This window comes from Akebia trifoliata, chromosome 15, assembly GCF_017979445.1.
Source record: "Akebia trifoliata isolate Shusen 1 chromosome 15, ASM1797944v1, whole genome shotgun sequence".
Taxonomy (NCBI): Eukaryota; Viridiplantae; Streptophyta; class Magnoliopsida; order Ranunculales; family Lardizabalaceae; genus Akebia; species Akebia trifoliata.
Window position 1 is genome coordinate 14,295,047 of NC_141389.1, and position 17,258 is coordinate 14,312,304.

The window sequence follows — 17,258 nt, forward strand, 5'->3', positions numbered from 1 at the left end:
TTGTTTGGTTATCGATTGAACGAGATTACAATATCTCTGATAATCTTCTTTGAAGAAGAAAAGAAAACGATAGATTTTTATTTTCAGATAAATCAACTTTAAACAAATAAAAAATATATATATATATTTCAAAATTAAATCTATTCAACTTAGATTTAATCAACAGTTTTGAACAAAAACAAATCCACACGAGGCTCTAATACCAATTGTTTGTAAAATATCGTGAAAATAATAGACATGGATCTAGGATTTGATCTTGAACAAATAATAGAATAATCGAATCGAAAAGCAATAATTGTAAAATAACTAGATTCACTTTTCCGATTATTCGTGAAAAATACGTTGATCTTGATCTGCAAAGAATAGGTGCATTACCCCAACTTTGTCTACACTTTTGGTTATGGGAACCTCTATCTTAATAATAGAATAATCTTTCTGTAGAGAGGGGGGAGACGACCACCTATTTATAAAAGAGGATACTAAATTTTCTACCCATCGTAGAATTCTAGTATTAGGTGAATACCACTTAAATTTTGATAGGATGTTTCACTAACCCATCATATTTGATGCTGGTAACCAATGCCAGACCACTAGTATGATTTCCAATTTTATCCTTAATGTTTTAAACAAATTATAATCCAGCATTTATATTAAATTTGTATATGTGAAAGGCCACAAAATAATTTTAATAATGAAAATAATAACAATAATAATTCCAACATGACTCACCTAATTCCTAAAATTAAAGATCGTTCAACAAATCCAAAAGCTTATACGATTAAGACCTCAAATTTCAACGAAATTTCAGTAAGAAAAAACACGTTTAATTTCAGACTTTAAGTTCATAGGATGTTGATTCGTTCAGATGCTCAGATCTACAACATTTCTTGACTTCATGAAGAATCGAGGTGCAGATCAAAAAGAATATTGGATCGATTGTGTCATAGAAACCCCAATCTTTCGAACATTTACTGGTTGAAGAGAGAGAGAGAGAAAGAGAGAAAGAGAGAGAGAGATGAAGAGAGAGGCATCTCTCTTCTTATCTTTGATGTCTCTTATTTCTCATATGAGAAGAAGATGAAAATAGCAAAAATCAATTTCTTAAAACGACACACCACCCTTTTAAAAAAATTGTTAATGTTGCTAACAGCACACCCTTTATGCAATTTTTTTTTTTTTAAATAAAAAAAACACACACCAACAACCCTCAAAAAATAAAATTACTTATTGACATTGCTAACAACATGTTTGTTACACAAATTTTTTTAATTTTTTATTTAAAACTACTAAAAATCATCGCACGTACCTCCAAAAATAATTTTAAAAAATAATAATAAATAAATAAAAAGTTATTTATTTTTTCTTTTAAGATCTTCATGGTTCAACAACCATCATTCCACCTTCAATGAAACTAACCTCTAAAATCTTAAATTATAAAGTTGGAGTATTCTTAGAAAATGTGTAGAAGAGGAAAAACAATAAAGTTAGGGTATTTTTGAAAAGAAGTGAAAAGACAATAAAGAAAAAATGTTTTACTCGAGATACGTTCTTCATAAGAGGTATAAAGATTGAGACAAAAGAGGGGACAACCGTTGTGTTTTAAGGTAGTTTAGAAAAAACCACCTACTAAATTGGTTATATAGGTTTATGCCCTTGACCATAAGTCAACATTACGTTTTTTGGATGATTTGACAATGAAATTTTGATTTTTTTTTTCTTCAAATACTTAAAATACTAAATCAAAATTTGGAAAAAAAAATCCCAATCTCTCACTATATGGGGATAAAGAGAGTGGGGTCTAGTATACTTTATCATATAGACTAGAGTTTGCCCATGCCTATGGATTGTATGCATCATCTTTGGGGTTAAGAGGGTAAAAAAGAAAAGACAATAAAGTTGGACGAAGGTAATATATAAGTTGAAAGGATATTTTGTAGGCATGAGCATCCTTTTTTTTGGGGGGTTAAACAGGTAAAAGAGGAAAGACAAGAAAATTGAAGGGAAGTCATTGGAAAAATAGAAAAGAGTTACACATAAATTGCAAAGGTAGTAGTAGAAGAAATACAATAAAGTCGAAAGGCTACTTTTGAAAAAGAAGAGAAGAGGAACTAAAGTTGTCCTCAAGATTTGTAAATAAAAAAAAATCCAACCCCTCTTGTATTTTATCATATAGATTTTATTTTAGTAATTAAAATAAAAACAATAGTCATTTTAATATTTAAAAGAAAAGTAGGTGCCAACTAGCTTAATTGGTAAAGCCTTTAGTTGATAATACTAGAGACCTGTTCAAATTCTGCCAACATCAAGTTAATGAACTAATTAAAAACAGGCTTTACCCATCTATATAAGGAAAAGGTATAAAGATAAATTCATTATTTGAACTGTACAAAATTTATCCATTTCTAAAATAAAGGTCTTTACTTGCCAGTGTTTGATTGCAATAGGAAAATTGCAAAAAAGATAGGTGAGTTTTTAACTTTGGGGTTTATTCTAAGAGAATAATATTATAATTTTTTTCGCTTTAAGAGATCCAGCATGATAGTTTTCTTCTTCAAAAGAAAATGATTCAAGTTTTTAGAATTACGCCCAGGACAACCATTTTTCCATTTCCATGCAATCATAACGATCGTGAGCATTTACAGGATGATGATTAGAGATCATTGCCTGATGAACTGAATGTTAACCCTTATAGGCACTGCAAAAATGCCTAAAAACATACCAGCATGTAACTTCAAGGAAAGCATTAATTAAAACAAACAAAGCAGACATTGAAGAGAATTGTACAACATTTGTGACATTTACAATCACTTGCACCCTTTCAATCAAACTAAAATCAGTGTTACAATGCTTCATTTGTACACTTCCATCGATCAAACATAGAATGCACGAGATCCAGATCAACAACAATCTTGCTCCCCATAAGCCATTCTCGCACATTGCATTACAAGTCAAATGCCACATGTCACCTGCAAGTGAGTGTGATATAATTAGAACCTTCCCCTTTAAAAATCTTCACTTTTTCCCCCTCTTAGGGAGAGTGTTCAGTATTCAACCTGCATCTTACAAGAGTAGAAAAGTCATTCGAAAAAAATACAAAAATGAAGCAGAAATGTTTTTTGGTACAACTGTTGTTGGCTTGGGCTCTATGTCATATAATGCTTCCATCAACATATACATGGTCTCAAATGTGAGGAGCATATGGATTAGGATGGGAGGGAAGGAAGATGTCATCCTGTGCCATACACATGATCCACACCGGCCAAAAATCAAAGTATCAGATGATGCTTAGGATCTTCCCATAAAAATCTATCAAATACATGTTATATCATGGCAAAGCGTCCAAAGTGAATTTTTTGATTAGTTTATTTATTACAATGCAAATAATGACTTGGGCCTATACCCACTACCTCACAACTGGGTACCATTGTGGAGAACTTGACTTTGAAAGAAGATTTCCAAGTCCAGTTTTCTCCTTGTGAATTAATGTCACCCACAAACCAAAGTCCATCTCAGACTCATCTAAATGTATAGTAGCCTCAAAGCATTGTAGCACACTTGGAAATATGAAGGAGTACACTAGCACAATCCTCCCCTCACTTGCATTAGTCCATCAACATCCTACCAGTCCTCTTCCCTCATACTAATTAACTTATTTAAGAGCATTAACTAAACAGAAAACATAAATTTGTGTGAGATAGATGGAAGGTAGAAATACCTAACAATGAATCATCTCCGGAAAATATACTATTAAGTTCTAATTAGCATTGCGATTAAGCAACCCTTGAAACGACAAATACAGATCTTTGTTGTCTAGGCCAAATATCTCTTCTGCCTTCCTCAACGTCTCCTGAATGAAACAAATAACCATTTTTTTTCTAATTCAGTGTGCATTATACATGGCCAAGAGACTCAATTGCACAATATTAAAAAACTCGTGAAGGGGTCAATAACAGAATACCTCCCGGGATTGCTTTTGAGCATTCAGCTCCTTGATGTTAGCTAAAAATGCACTGAATTGCTCATAAGAGAGACGGGTCCTGAAATACATAAATTCCAAAAGACATTCTTAGGAGTGCCTCAATTATTAATTGAAGTAAAGCATCTCAATTCAACAAGCGGAACGGACCTGGCTTGGCGGAAGAACTCCTTTCCATCAATCCGAGGAGTGCGGGCTAACAATATCACAACACATATAAAGAAAATTTTATACTTGGATAAGAAAAAAAATGCTTGTATCAAACAATGTTATTTGCAAAAGCACATGTATCCTGATTATGAAGTATGTTTCCTAGCGTTCTTTTTCCATTCTTGTTAATGGCTCTCCTGAAGGTTTCTTTAGGAGTTCACGAGGTTTGCGTCAGGGCAACCCTTTACCCCCTTCTTGTTCTTGGTAGTGGCTAAGGCTGAGGCTTTAGGGAGGATGATTGGTAAAGCATACTGCTTAGAATCCCAATGTATTTCCTTTCTCTTTTCACGTTGCCTAAGAGCGTGGAGCTGAAACTGGATAAAATCTTTAGAGACTTCTTGTGGCATTATAGGGAAGGGAAAAGCAAACTATATTTGGTGAGTTGGAAAAATGTATGCACAGTAAAGAGATTGGGGGGCCTTGGATTTAGAAAATTAGGAGTCTTGAATGTGGCTTTATTAGGGAAGTGATTTCGAAGGTTTGGAGTTGATCGAGAAGAGTACTGACGAAAAGTGATTGCGGAGAAATTTGCGGAGGATATTTTCAGGTAGGAGAGTGGAGACTTAAAGTTCTCATGGGTGTGAGATTTGGAAAGGTATCTTAAGGTTCTGCCTCAATTCAAGAAAATGGTTTCTTTGATAGTAAGAAGGGGAAACAAGGTTAAATTTTGGGAAGACTTGTGGTGCAGTGTGGGTCTTTTGAAGGAGAGATTCCCCTCACTATTTTCCATTTCTAGAAAAAGGAATCTCCCAATGGCAAGCTTTCATGGGTTTAGGTGGTAGATGTTTGGACTTCGGGTTTAGGAGGCCACTTAATGATTGGGCTACCGAAGATGTTGGACTTATTGACTTGCTTAGACAACGTGCCAAGAAATTCAACAGGAGAAGACTCGAGAGTTTGGGGCACTAATAGCAAAGGGTTTTCCTCAATGAGGGACTTTTATAATGATTTAAATAGGAGTGGGGACCCAACCTTTCCACATCTGCCTGTGTGGGGCCCAAGCACAGGTGGATTTACATTGGGGACAATGGAGCACTTTCCCCCACAAGAATTTTCAAAGTCTTTTAGAATTTATGAGCTACTAGGACACATAATATTGAGGAATGGTAACCCTTTGACGCACACCCACGTTCCTTTCTCATTACATACTGGGTTTAAAGTGTTGCAATCCGCAAACCACGGACGTAAACTGAAAGATACATTACCCGCCAATACTGATCTCCTCGAGTTAACCTTCGGAAATTCTGTTCTATTGTCCACCATCAAAATCCGAGTTTTTGGTTCCCAAGCTAACAATTTCACCTTCAATGACTGAGCAAAGTCTCGCTTCATAACACCCAAAATTTCATCCCAATCTGCCTCGTCAAAGCTCGTGCTACAGATGAAAGCCCATCTCCATTTGCCAAATACTGATCCATTGTTGTGAGCTTGTATACCCGCACTAATAGCACTCATCTCTCCTCTTGACGAAGCAGGCAGCACTGTCTTAGAAGCAAAAGATCCACTTACTTCTTTCAACCACGGATTGACTAACCCACCCTCTACCGCCGGTGCCTTCATCTTTTCATCTGGACTAAGCCGAGTTTTAACCGCTAGACTCACCTCCCCCCAGCCTTGTCCTCCTAATCCTTCCGGGAACACAATCCCTCGTGAATGAAATTTATCCGTAAACTGTTGAAGCTTGAGGAATCTACCGTATCGATTCTGTTCTCCCTGAATTATAAATATTCTTCCATCTTTCGAATACTTTGCCTTGAAAATTTTCGAAGAGTTTCTCGCTAAATCCAGTTGTTTGGATACCCACAATGCTTCCTCCTCCAGCAGTTGAAGTATTGATTCCGTCCTTCTACCATTTTCCTTAATCTCCAACCCTTTTTTCCGTTGCACCCAGATTTCCTTAAGCTTGAAAATCTTACGTTCCACCTTTACGTCCCATATTTTCTTCTCTTGCTCCATCTATTTGGTCTCATATTACACACTTTTTTACTCAAAATATCATTTCTGTACTTGGATGAGGTGTGTATGCTTTCAAAAGTTGCTTTGAATCCAAAGGTTTCATTTGGATTTGGATTTTAGGAAAAATTTCAATGATTGAGAGCTAACGGAAGTGACATCTTTCCTTAATCTCCTACATACGTTCCATCTCAACGAGGGCGAACAGGATAAGTGGGAATGGATATGGGCTAAGGATAAGAGATTCTCTGTAGCTATAAGTGGCTTACTCCCTTAGCTGAGCAATCTCTTTCGGTACCTATCATTTGGTCCAGGTTAGTCCCCTCTAAAGTCTCCTTTTTCGTTTGATTGGCCTCTCTTAGCAAGATTCTTACGTTGGATAATCTGATTGTTCGAGGTTGGATCATTCCCAATTGTTGCCCCTTATGTATGAGGGATGGGGAATCAGTTGATCATATTTTAATTCATTGCCCTTTTTCTTACAACATTTGGTCAACTTTCCTTAAACTTTTCCATATTAATTGGGTTTTTCCCCGTAAGTTTTCCTTGTTGTTAGAAGGGTGGACCAGTAATGCTTTCCACAAAGAAAACGGTTCCTGTAGGCTTTACTTCCAGCGACTATAGCTTGGGGGGTTTGGAACGAAAGAAATAACAGGGTGTTCAACAGCAAGTCTAGTAGCTCTCAGTCAGGTTTTTTGGAGATCTTGGGCCTACTATACCTTTGGTCCAAGCAGAACATAGAATTCGCAGGGATTACTTTTGGTGATTTTGTTTGTAGATGGGACTTGTTATGTAATCACTAACTTTGTGTTTTTATTTCTTTGTTGTTCATTGTGAGGCTTTCTCGGCCTCCTTGTTTCCTGTTTCCCCTTTTATCAATATATTATACTTTTCAAAAAAAAATATTGAGGAATAAAAGAAATGTCACTATTGCCCTCACAAAAAAAAATTACTCTTGTTTGCCCCCACAAATTTTTCCACTCTCAATTGCCCCCACGTGAGCAAAATCCTAGCTTCGCCCCCAGGCCCAAGAGTGTTGTCTAAGGTGGCTTTCTTTATGTGGACAGCTATGAAGAAAATGAGTCTAACGGTTGATCAGTTGAGGAAAAGAGGTTTTTGTGTCCCGAACTGTTGTTGCGTGTGCTTGTTAAATGAAGAATTGGTAAATCATCTCCTATTGCATTGCCCCTTGGCAAAAGAGATGTGGATTCACTTTTTCTCCTTGTTTGGAGTAGAATCTTGCATGCCGGGTATCGTGAGAGAAGTTTTTGAGGAGTGGATTCAATTGTAAAGTGGGTTTCATTCTTCTAAAAGGTTGCCATGGAGCTTAACTCCGTTTGTAATTACTTGGGGTGTATGGAAGGAAAGAAATGCTAGAATCTTCGAAGGAAAGGAGCAGTCATCTCAAGAGCTATGTCTGTCGATCCTTGGGCTTTTGTTCTTTTGGTGCAAGATCTTTAAGGAGTTCAAAGGGGTGTTCTTCTTAGTTCACTAGGAGTTTGTTTGTAATCTGTCTGAGGCTTAGCTCAGTGGTTGTGCTCTGTTTCCATTTTGTTTCTTATTTTTCTTATATTTTTCTTTCTTGGGGTTGGTCAGCTCAACCTCTCCTTTTTGTTTGCTGTTTTTTTTTTCCTCGCTATTAATAAAAAACACATTTGTCTGAAGGGTTTACTTGTAATTTAAAATATTAAATAAAGAGTGGTTTTGAAGATTACATAGTAAAAATATATATTTTTGTAATTTTGAAAACTAACTCAATGCAATTTTAGGGATGTGCAATTTCAATTTTATTGGTTTTTGACCAAAATTACCCTGATTATATTAAATTCAAATATTAAGGTGAAGGTATTTTTGGAATCCAAATTTTGGTGTTCAACCACTTCAACTCTTCCTTCTCTCATTATAATGGTAAAGATGTTCTAATCTTAAGGGGATTCATTTCTTGGTGAACCTGGCAATGGGCGTCCACGAGGAGGAGAGCTTGCCGCAGAAGACTGTTGACTCGGTGGGTACCATGACTTCAACACAGTCCGTCCTTCATATTGATGTTTAGTGGGCGAGGTGGTGCCAGAGGTCATTTTAGGGGATCCAGCAGCGGAGTATCCTCTAGGGGAACCACCAGTAGAAATCATTTTTGGGGTTCCAGTTGGAGTTAACCTTGGTGTGATGTATGGAGTCATAGAGAATCTCTGTCCAACATGTCTTGAAGCTGTAAAACCCAAGTCAACTTAAAAAGCGTCAAAGATAACACCAAAATTATAAAACATGAGCATTATTCAACAAAAGAGGCTGTCCACTTACCATCTTCAGATGGGTTACCCATTTCTGTAGAGCCACTCACAAGATTGGTTGCTAGGTAGCTGCCGTTTGTTCCTTCATCTGAGGCATCACGGATTTAAGATAAATATGTACTGATATCAGAAAACCATCAACAAACGTAAACTAAGTTAGTAGGGCTTAAAAATGGGTCGGGTTCGGGTCAGATCTGACTATATCCATATCCAGATCAGAATTTGTTATTTAAATCCTATTACCTAAAACCATTTTGCTTTCACTAAATCTGCATCCAACCCAACCGACTTACTTGATTCAAGTCGGTCAGGTCAAATATTTGACCGTTCAACATTTTCTTGCTTTATTTCTGTTCTAATTTCTATATTATTCTATTTTACAATTATAATTCTTTTAATTTATGGGAATTCATGTTATATTAAAGTAGTAGAATAAAGATATTTTGAAAAACAAAAAAATATAGTTTTCAAAGCAATAGACGGATATACAGGTGGATCCGTATCCAACTGTGATCAAGGGACGTCAACCCATATGCAACCAATTTTTCTATTCGGGTCTGCTCCAAGGGTCCAAACGCGCAAAAATTAGATTCCGATCACTCGGATTTCGGATAAAATCTGACCCATTTTATGCCCTATAAGTTAGGCTCCTCCAATAATGAGAAAAAGTTACAGCTATTAAGCATTATGGTACATATTCCAAATAATCAAAATCCCCATCGTCAAAGTAGATGTACCCTTTAAAGAGTAGGCTTTGGCAACTGAGTGGTCACAGGTCCCTATATCAACAGTTTCAGCTAGCTGCAAGAAAAAAAAAAAAAAAAGCAAAATAGAGTTCTAAGCTCTTGGAACAATAATCATCCATAGGTTACACTTGCACCATATGAAAAAAACAAAAATTGCACAGAAAAAGAATCATAAGAGCCATTTACAACTGGGTTGGACTAGTTCAGAATCTTACAGACGAATTATCGTCATTGAGTGACTGCATCAGTTGCCTCTTAAATGTCTCCAACTGTCAGAACAACTAGAGTTTAGTTTTTATCATTGTGAGCCAATAAAAAATGGTAAGAGGAGAAGGATATCTTTGTTAGATAAATGGCAGTGTTGAAGAAATACTATGATGATGTCTACATTAATCAAGAACCAAACAAAAAGTGATCCTTACAAGAACAATCATGCAACTTTATGTCAAAAAAATGAAAAGGAGTCATCACAACCTTTGCAATCAGAACAAGCATCCACTATTCTTTTTTTTTTTTAATAGATAAAGATATTTAATGAAATACGTACAAAGACAAAATTAACTGTTCACCTTGCAAATCAAGTCCCATCTAAACAACAAATCCTCAAAAAACACTCCTTCAAATTCTAACAAAAGTTTACACACAAAGGATAAGCTCAAAGTAGAGATATGATCTCCTGAAGGGAATGTTCCTTCGCATAAAATATCCTATTGTTCCTCTCCTTCTAGATGCCCCAACAACCACAAAAGGAACAAGTTTCCATAGAATCCGCTCTTTGTCAACAAAGACCTTGGATCACTAGCTTTGGAATAAAGGAAGCATAGAGCTAGGAAAACACCATGAGGTACAAAGCAAGGTAAAAAAGTGGGCCTACACCTGACAAGTGAAATCAAAGTAAATTAAGAGGTGATTAACAAATTCACCATTCAATTTGCATAATATGCAAAAAATCCAAAGATACAATTCCCCTAGCTATGATGTGATAGGTGGTTAAGAGTTCAAATCCGCAATACAAACAAAAAAGGCTACGTACGTTGGATAGGATTTTTGGATCCAAGAACACAAAAGATGGAGAGTCAAGCGTAAGATATATAATGATTTGATCGAGAACTTACCATCTTGACTGCAAGCCTAAACTCTTCGATCCTCCCTAGATAAAAAAATTGAGAGCAAGGGAGATGAGATTGATAAGATTAGCAGTTTCTTGGATGTCCCAATTATTGAAACCTCAACTGAAAGTCCCAAGATAGTTCTACTCCTTCCTAAACAATGGAGCTACACACCGACAAGCCTTTCTTTTATAACATCAAATCAAACTTGGGAACTGGACCTAAAGGGGATTCTCATTTCACCAAAGAATACTCCTTCCCCCCGCAAACACACACTCACAAAAAAAAAGGAATAAAAAAAGCACTTTATTCCCTCTACTGTTTGTTTACTTTCCCAGTGGCTGATAGTTTTGCCTTTTTATCAATAGGAAAATCAAAATTTTATTAGAAAAGCTGTCGAGATGACAAACCCAAGGAAAAGCTAGTTTTGCCCTTACTTCCTTGGATGATTTTCCAAACTAGGGAAATTTTCCCGAAAATAGATATTTCTATTTCCCCTGAAACATCCACTGGAATGCACACTAAAATACATGGGCAAATGACATGGATGCCTATCAAGATCTCTCCTTGGGGCCCCCAAACCTAAGTCCGGTTTGTATCCCCTTTCGATATGGTGCCACTGGAAGGTGCATAGGATGCTGATGTTAAGGTTTGAGCGCACTTTGGTGGAGTAATAGGAGGCTCATAGAACAAAGATAGTGCAACAAGCGTTGAAGGCAATCTTGGTGCAAAGAGGCATCTTGCAGGTGTGAGACTGTCCTTTCCAGTAGTATCGCTGCTGTCTTTTTTGCAGCTTTTGTTGTTGCTGGCACTATGTGGTATGGTTCAGCAACTACCCCGATCGAATTATTTGGTCCCACTCGTTATCAATGGGATCAGGGATACTTCCAGCAAGAAATATATCGAAGGGTTGGCGCCGGTCTAGCTGAAAATCCCTTTATGTGTGGCCATCTCAACACCTAATGGTATCTAATAGGCACAAACCCGTTAGTACATGTGGCAGTCCATTTTGCATTCTATTTTACTTTATGGTCAAATTAAACAAATTTTGATTCCTCATCAACTATCCCAATTCTAAGCACGGACATGAAATACTTGTCACCATGTTATGCCATAATCATTAAGCCTTATTCCAAATAATTAGGTGGTATTAGATAAGTAGTAAAATACATACTTTTTTGTGTGATATATACATAGGAGTCACCCCACATAACTTAAATTCATAAGAGTAAAATAATAGAATTGTAAAATTCAAAATTATGAAAAGTACTAAACTGGTAAAAAAAAATTGTAAAATTTTGATGTAAAGGTATTCAGACATAAATATGCATTGCTTGGGTTTAAGATTTGATTTAAATCATATGATCAATATTGTAGTATTTGAATGACACTGAGAACCATATCTTTTATCAAGGCATGTATCTTCAGATTTTTTCTTACTGCCTCAATTCGCATTATCTTCAACCTTCCTAATGCCTTTCAGAGCCTCTAAATTGCATCAAAACACTCCCCATTCCATGGAGATTTGACTAGGAATCCCAAATAGCCTTCGTTTGGTGTTTCACTAAACTAAAGAACTAAAGGATGGAATCAGCACCAGCCAAAATGCAAAGTTTTGCATCTTATATAGGTGGGCAATTATAAGTGGTTGAAGACTCCTAATTTCACTCGACTTGGGTGTATTCATCAGAATTACTAAAAAGCACGCATTTGTTCAATCAATGACAAACTTTTGAGCTTGCTGTCATTGAATTTTAGCTGCTTGGCAGAATGTGAGAAATTAGAAGTGTAAAAACTTCAATCACTGTACTTTTCTACAATTCCACCTCCGACGTAAGAACTTTCCCTCCAAAAATGAAAATCCACAAAGCCTTAGGTTGATTGCCTGATTGGAAACCACAACACATGTTGAGTAGGGGTGGCAATGGGTCATGTTCATGTCGTGTTGAGGTAAGGGTATTATGAAAATTTACCAAACCCAAACCCAACACATTTAATAATTATGTCAAAAACTTAAATCCAAACCCAACCCATTTATAAATAGGTATACCTGACCCAACCCATATCTAATCTATTAAATAAATTCTAATCTTTATTGAAAAATATAAGTTCCATTTCCACCACCAAAAAAAAAATATCATTACTCTAAATAAAGTCACACAACCGTAAACTAAGTTCAATGGTGAAAAGCAACTTTCTTTTGATCATGTTTTTGGATGCCATAATGTGATGTGGTCTTAAAACTTTCCTTACTTAGTAAGGAAAGTGTTTTTCAATATTATTATTATTATTATTATTATTATTATTATTATTATTGGCTAAGCAAAGTGTATTTCATTATCACATGAGACATAATAGCCTTACTTAGTAAGATCTTAAATCTTACTGAGGGTCATTTTGCCAATATTAGGAATCAAACACTACATACCACTAGATTTTAATGAAAAAATGGAGTAAAAAAAAATATAAATATAAATAAATAACTTATTAAGAAAAGTGTTTGTTCTTTCCCAAACTGAAGCTCAACCATTTATTAAGTTAAAATATCTTAAAATACCCTTTATATTTTATAGAATTCGATGTAAAAAAATGTATTATGAAAAAATTCTAGGAAATTCTAGAAAAAAATGAGTAATTTAAACGATTCTTAAATAATTGTTAATATATTTAAAATTACACGTTAATGACAGGATAACTAAACCTGTCTAAATGGACTAAGAGGGTTGACACCTAGAACCCAAACCCAATCCATTTAATAATCGTGTTAGACGGGTTGACACTATTATAACCCAAACCCACTAACTTCGTGTCGTTTTCGAGTCTTGTTTGTGGGTCGTGTTGAGATTGCCACCCCTAATGTTGATTTGTAAATTTGTCTTATCATGTCAAAACTATAGATGGAGGTTGCCATTGATAGTTTTAATTTCAAAAAAGGTAATTTAAGCTTGTCTCAAAGAATAGAATAGTTATAGCACATGGACAGCTTAACCTCATGTCAAGGATGATCATAAAAAGTTTAGGTTTGTACTCGAAAGAAAACAAGTAAGGTTAGGATTGTGCCAATGAGCAATTCGTTGGATGTGTAATGGTGCCAGCTAGATTGTCATGAGGGCACCACATTGCATCAATGACGACAACTAAGTGTCATGGAGATGCCATAGAGCAAATGAGCGAAACCTCAAATAAGTAAACAAGGCATGCTTAGAATGGACTAAATCCTTGGCCTCCTATTGGCCCCATGACACAACGTGAGTGCACATTAGTTCATTGGGGACGCTTGGAGGTGAGGTATGTATACTATGTGGAGGAGAAGCCCTTGTTGGCACTTCCCTACATAATGCTTTCACGGATGGAAAGTGTCATGATTGTGAATGATGCTTTGTTAGAGAGCACACTACTTGACAAATTAACCATCTTGGAGTTAGGAAGAGAATCAGATTTGTAGTGGGCTCGAGGGGAAGAATTCTTTTTGGGGAAGATGTTTGGTGCATGGAGAGGTTCCCTCGTCTAGCTTTACTTTCTACGAATAAGGGCTAATCAATGGGTTCTTTTTGGAATGTTGATGGGGGAGTAGGAGGTTGGGACCTAGGTTTTAGAAGAAATTTAAATAATTGGGAATTGGAAGGAGTGGCACGACTGTTATAGTGTCTTGATGGGGCTAGAATAAAAAACAAGGCGAGAGACAAGCTTTGTTGGGTAAGTAGTACTTCTAGGGTTTTCTCAGTAGGCTCGTTTTACAAGTCGTAGCTTCAAGTACTAGTTTCCCAATGAAGGACGTGTGGGGTCAGAAAGTTCCTTCGAAGGTGACCTTCATTATTTGGTGTGCCATACTAAGGAAGTCCCTAACCATGGACTAGCTCATGAGAAGAGGTGTGCAAGGGCCAAATGCTTGCTTTTGATGAAGAGTCAATTGATCATTTGCTTCTCCATTTAGTTTTTTCGAGACAACTATGGAGTTTCTTCCTTGGCAGATTCATAATGAAGGGTTGTATGCATGCTTCAGTTTGGCTTTGTTTCAGACTTGGCTAGAGTGAGGAGTCTCTTTTGTAGATGCTAAGATAGTACTGGGGGATATGGAAGGAGCGAAACAGTAGGTGTTTTGAAGGAAGGGGAATGGAAGCCTCATCTCTATCTTTCTCGATACCTTCTTGTTTATTTTATTCGTGTAAGGTGTTTGTGGAGTTGAGGGGAGTGTTTTTCGATGATTTTGTCGTTAGATGAGTTTGGATCCATTCTATTTCCTTTCCTTAGTCTAGTTTCTATGTAACCTTTAGTTAGTCTTCTTGACCACTTTATCAATAAATTTTGTTACCTATAAAAAAAAGGTTTCAACTATCAAAGAATGCTTTGACGACACCCACAATATAATTTAGTTACAAGAGGGATATTTATATCCTTACAAAATGCACATCACATCTTGAGCCCATAACTTTGGAATAACGTATTGACATACACATTTTGAGCCCAAAACATACTTCAAATGATTGGGTACTTTTCCATACCAAATATTCCTATTAATAGGGGATCCAAACATGGTGAAGAGATTGGACTAAGAAAACCCTAGGCCCAAGATAATTCTCGCTTGACTCTCGCGTTATTAATCACTATAAAGTTCTCTCCCATTTCTTTCCTTAGTGCCCTTTCTCCTCTTATCTCTCTTCAATGCAACGGCAAACAAATGGCCATTAGCTTTATTTAGGTAGAGATCAAGTGAACCTTGTCTACATTAAATCTGATTCATTTAACCATAGCAACATATCCTTATCCATCCATGTACAAGATGATTTGTTGAGAGGGCATATTCAAACCTTTTAAGGAATAAGTCTTGGTTTTCTCTTAAGTAGAGGTGTTAAAAGCAAACTATACCATTTTGTCTATCCTTTGAAGCATTCCATTTGGAGCTAAACATGTTTTCCTTGCTTTTTTCCTCAAGCCACAAGGATCCACATTTTGTTGTCAAAGGTGTTGTAATGATTGTTCTTAAGCATGATGCCACCACTTTTTCATCAAGGTCAGTGAAATTTTTTCATCCATTGATACACCCTCAAAGCTTAATAGAAATGTACTCTTTGCATCCTCATCCATCTCACCCTCAAATGAGTAGGACCTTTTAATTTCATCCTCCTATTTGTTGTTCTTGCAAGCATGCAATATAGGCAACAGTTCTTTGCTTAGGAGTATGAGGATCTATGTCATGGGTCTCATGGCGAACTCTTCAAATGTGTGGGATTTAATTTCTTAGAGGATTCAAAAAAGGAACCAGTGCATACATGCTTTAACGACCAAGACTTTTATGAGATAGGCTTTGAAATAGAAAGTCAAAAACTTGCCACCAACCGATGACTAAATAGCTGCTTTATCTTTCCTTGGTTTCAGAGTGATGAGTTTCAACATAAATTGTGCAACACTTGATGTAGAAGCAGTTGGGAAATTTGACTCCATTAGTGTCATATGTTATTATATCTTGGAGTGAGATCCATGTACAATCAAAGGTGATCCCTTTGAAGGGGTGACCAAACTCTTCCACCAATCAATCAGCATGGTTTCATATTTCAATGAAGTTTAGCAGAGCTACATGATGTTTCATTTTCCATCAAATTACATGAGTTGAGCAATTTGGAATCCGACTTTGTGTAGAAGAAAGAATTCAAGCTGTAATGTGGGCCCCACCTTGTGGGTGTACAACATGGTGGTCATATTATATGATTGTTGAATAGTACATAATCTTGTGCTGAAGGGACAAACCACATGTATGAGAACTCTGAAATTTTCCACTTTAGCTTTTTTATTTTAAATTTTATATGTATAAATCCACTCAAATACAACTTTTTAGAGTAACATAAATAAAGATCCAATGATAAAGGAGCTCCAAGTTTCGCAGGAACCATTAAAAACTAATAATCAAATAAAGATTGGTCTACAAGATATCAAGGAGGCAGGCAGAAAGTGAATATTATTACCTTTGCCAGATCCCTGTTCAATTTCTTTGCAATCATAGAGAGCGAGTCTCGTTCTTTCGATAATTTAATCTTCAAAAAAAAAACAAAAGACCATCAATTCAATATTCTCAGAAATGATTATATATATATATATATATATATATATATATATAGAGAGAGAGAGAGAGAGAGAGAGAGAGAATAAAATCGTTACGTTTTCATCATTGACGAGCATTAATCGGTGATCAGCCTCCTGATATGCCTGATCGAGTTGTAAAACCCTCTCCTCCAACTCTAATATCACCCGATCCTTCTCCGAAAGCTTCTGTCGCAAACGCCCAGTCTCCAATTCGAGCTTAGAAACACGAGATGCAATCGCCATTGATGTAATCTTCCTTGCCAAATCTAATTGTTCGTACGGATCTGTTGGAATCACAGATAATATCTCGTCTGGTAAATGGAAATCGGTGCCACCGCTTCCACTGCTGTAATTGCTGTTATGCGTCATCTTCTTTGCTTTCGAAATCGAATCCCTTAAAAACGAATTTTTAAAAAAAAAATTAAAAACCCTAAAAAGCTTTTATGAGCCCTAAACTCTAAACGCTGGAGAAAAAAAAATCAGAATTACAGGGACAAGAAGAAGGTTGAGGCTGAACACGACTTCCGAGGAAGCGTTTGGTAAATTGGAATGGAATATATACGTGATGGGTTTTTATTTATTTATTTATTATACCTTCTCTCACTTATATATATTTTATTATTTTAATTATTGTCCTTTTGTTGGCATGTTTTATTCGGGGGGTCGTCTACGTTTGAATCTTTTTCGTATTTCCCTCCAAGTGACTTTAATAACTTTATATTTCAAATTTAAATTTAAACAAAAATAAATAAAAAAGGTGGAGGGTTGAGGGTGGGAGAGTGGGGCCTTGCTTGACTACTAGATAAATCTGTGGGAAAATCAATTTGAAAGAGAAAAAACGATTTGCCTGTATTTGATTCGATATTTTCCAAGAAAGTCATTTGTTAGAAACTAT

The 17,258-nt window shown here is 36.1% G+C and overlaps 1 protein-coding gene across 2 annotated transcripts; it reads right to left on the bottom strand.

Moving 5' to 3' along the window:
- Positions 1 to 2,726: 2,726 nt before the first annotated feature.
- LOC147384404 (uncharacterized protein At4g15545-like) lies at positions 2,727 to 16,930 on the bottom strand. 2 transcript variants are annotated; one of them, XR_015172619.1, is made up of 10 exons: positions 16,439 to 16,930; positions 16,246 to 16,314; positions 9,392 to 9,445; positions 9,168 to 9,231; positions 8,441 to 8,518; positions 8,091 to 8,348; positions 4,127 to 4,172; positions 3,959 to 4,037; positions 3,716 to 3,875; positions 2,727 to 2,966 (listed from the first exon to the last, which is right to left on the bottom strand). XR_015172619.1 is itself a non-coding variant. In XM_086425561.1 (10 exons), exons 1-9 carry the CDS (start codon positions 16,730 to 16,732, stop codon positions 3,755 to 3,757), a joined length of 1,035 nt encoding a protein of 344 aa, XP_086281687.1. In that variant the 5' UTR covers positions 16,733 to 16,928; the 3' UTR covers positions 2,727 to 2,966; positions 3,716 to 3,754. The 2 variants fall into 2 exon arrangements, 1 of the variants encoding a protein (XP_086281687.1); XM_086425561.1 differs by having other exon boundaries at positions 3,716 to 3,847; positions 16,439 to 16,928.
- Positions 16,931 to 17,258: the final 328 nt, after the last annotated feature.

Coding starts and splice junctions, on each gene's coding strand:
- LOC147384404 (XM_086425561.1), bottom strand. CDS start 16,732: ATGACGCATAACAGCAATTACAGCAGTGGAAGCGGTGGCACCGATTTC. Junction 9,446..16,245: donor TGAACAGGGATCTGGCAAAG/GTAATAATATTC, acceptor TTGTTCTGACAG/TTGGAGACATTTAAGAGGCA. Junction 8,519..9,167: donor CAAAGCCTACTCTTTAAAGG/GTACATCTACTT, acceptor GTGATGCCTCAG/ATGAAGGAACAAACGGCAGC.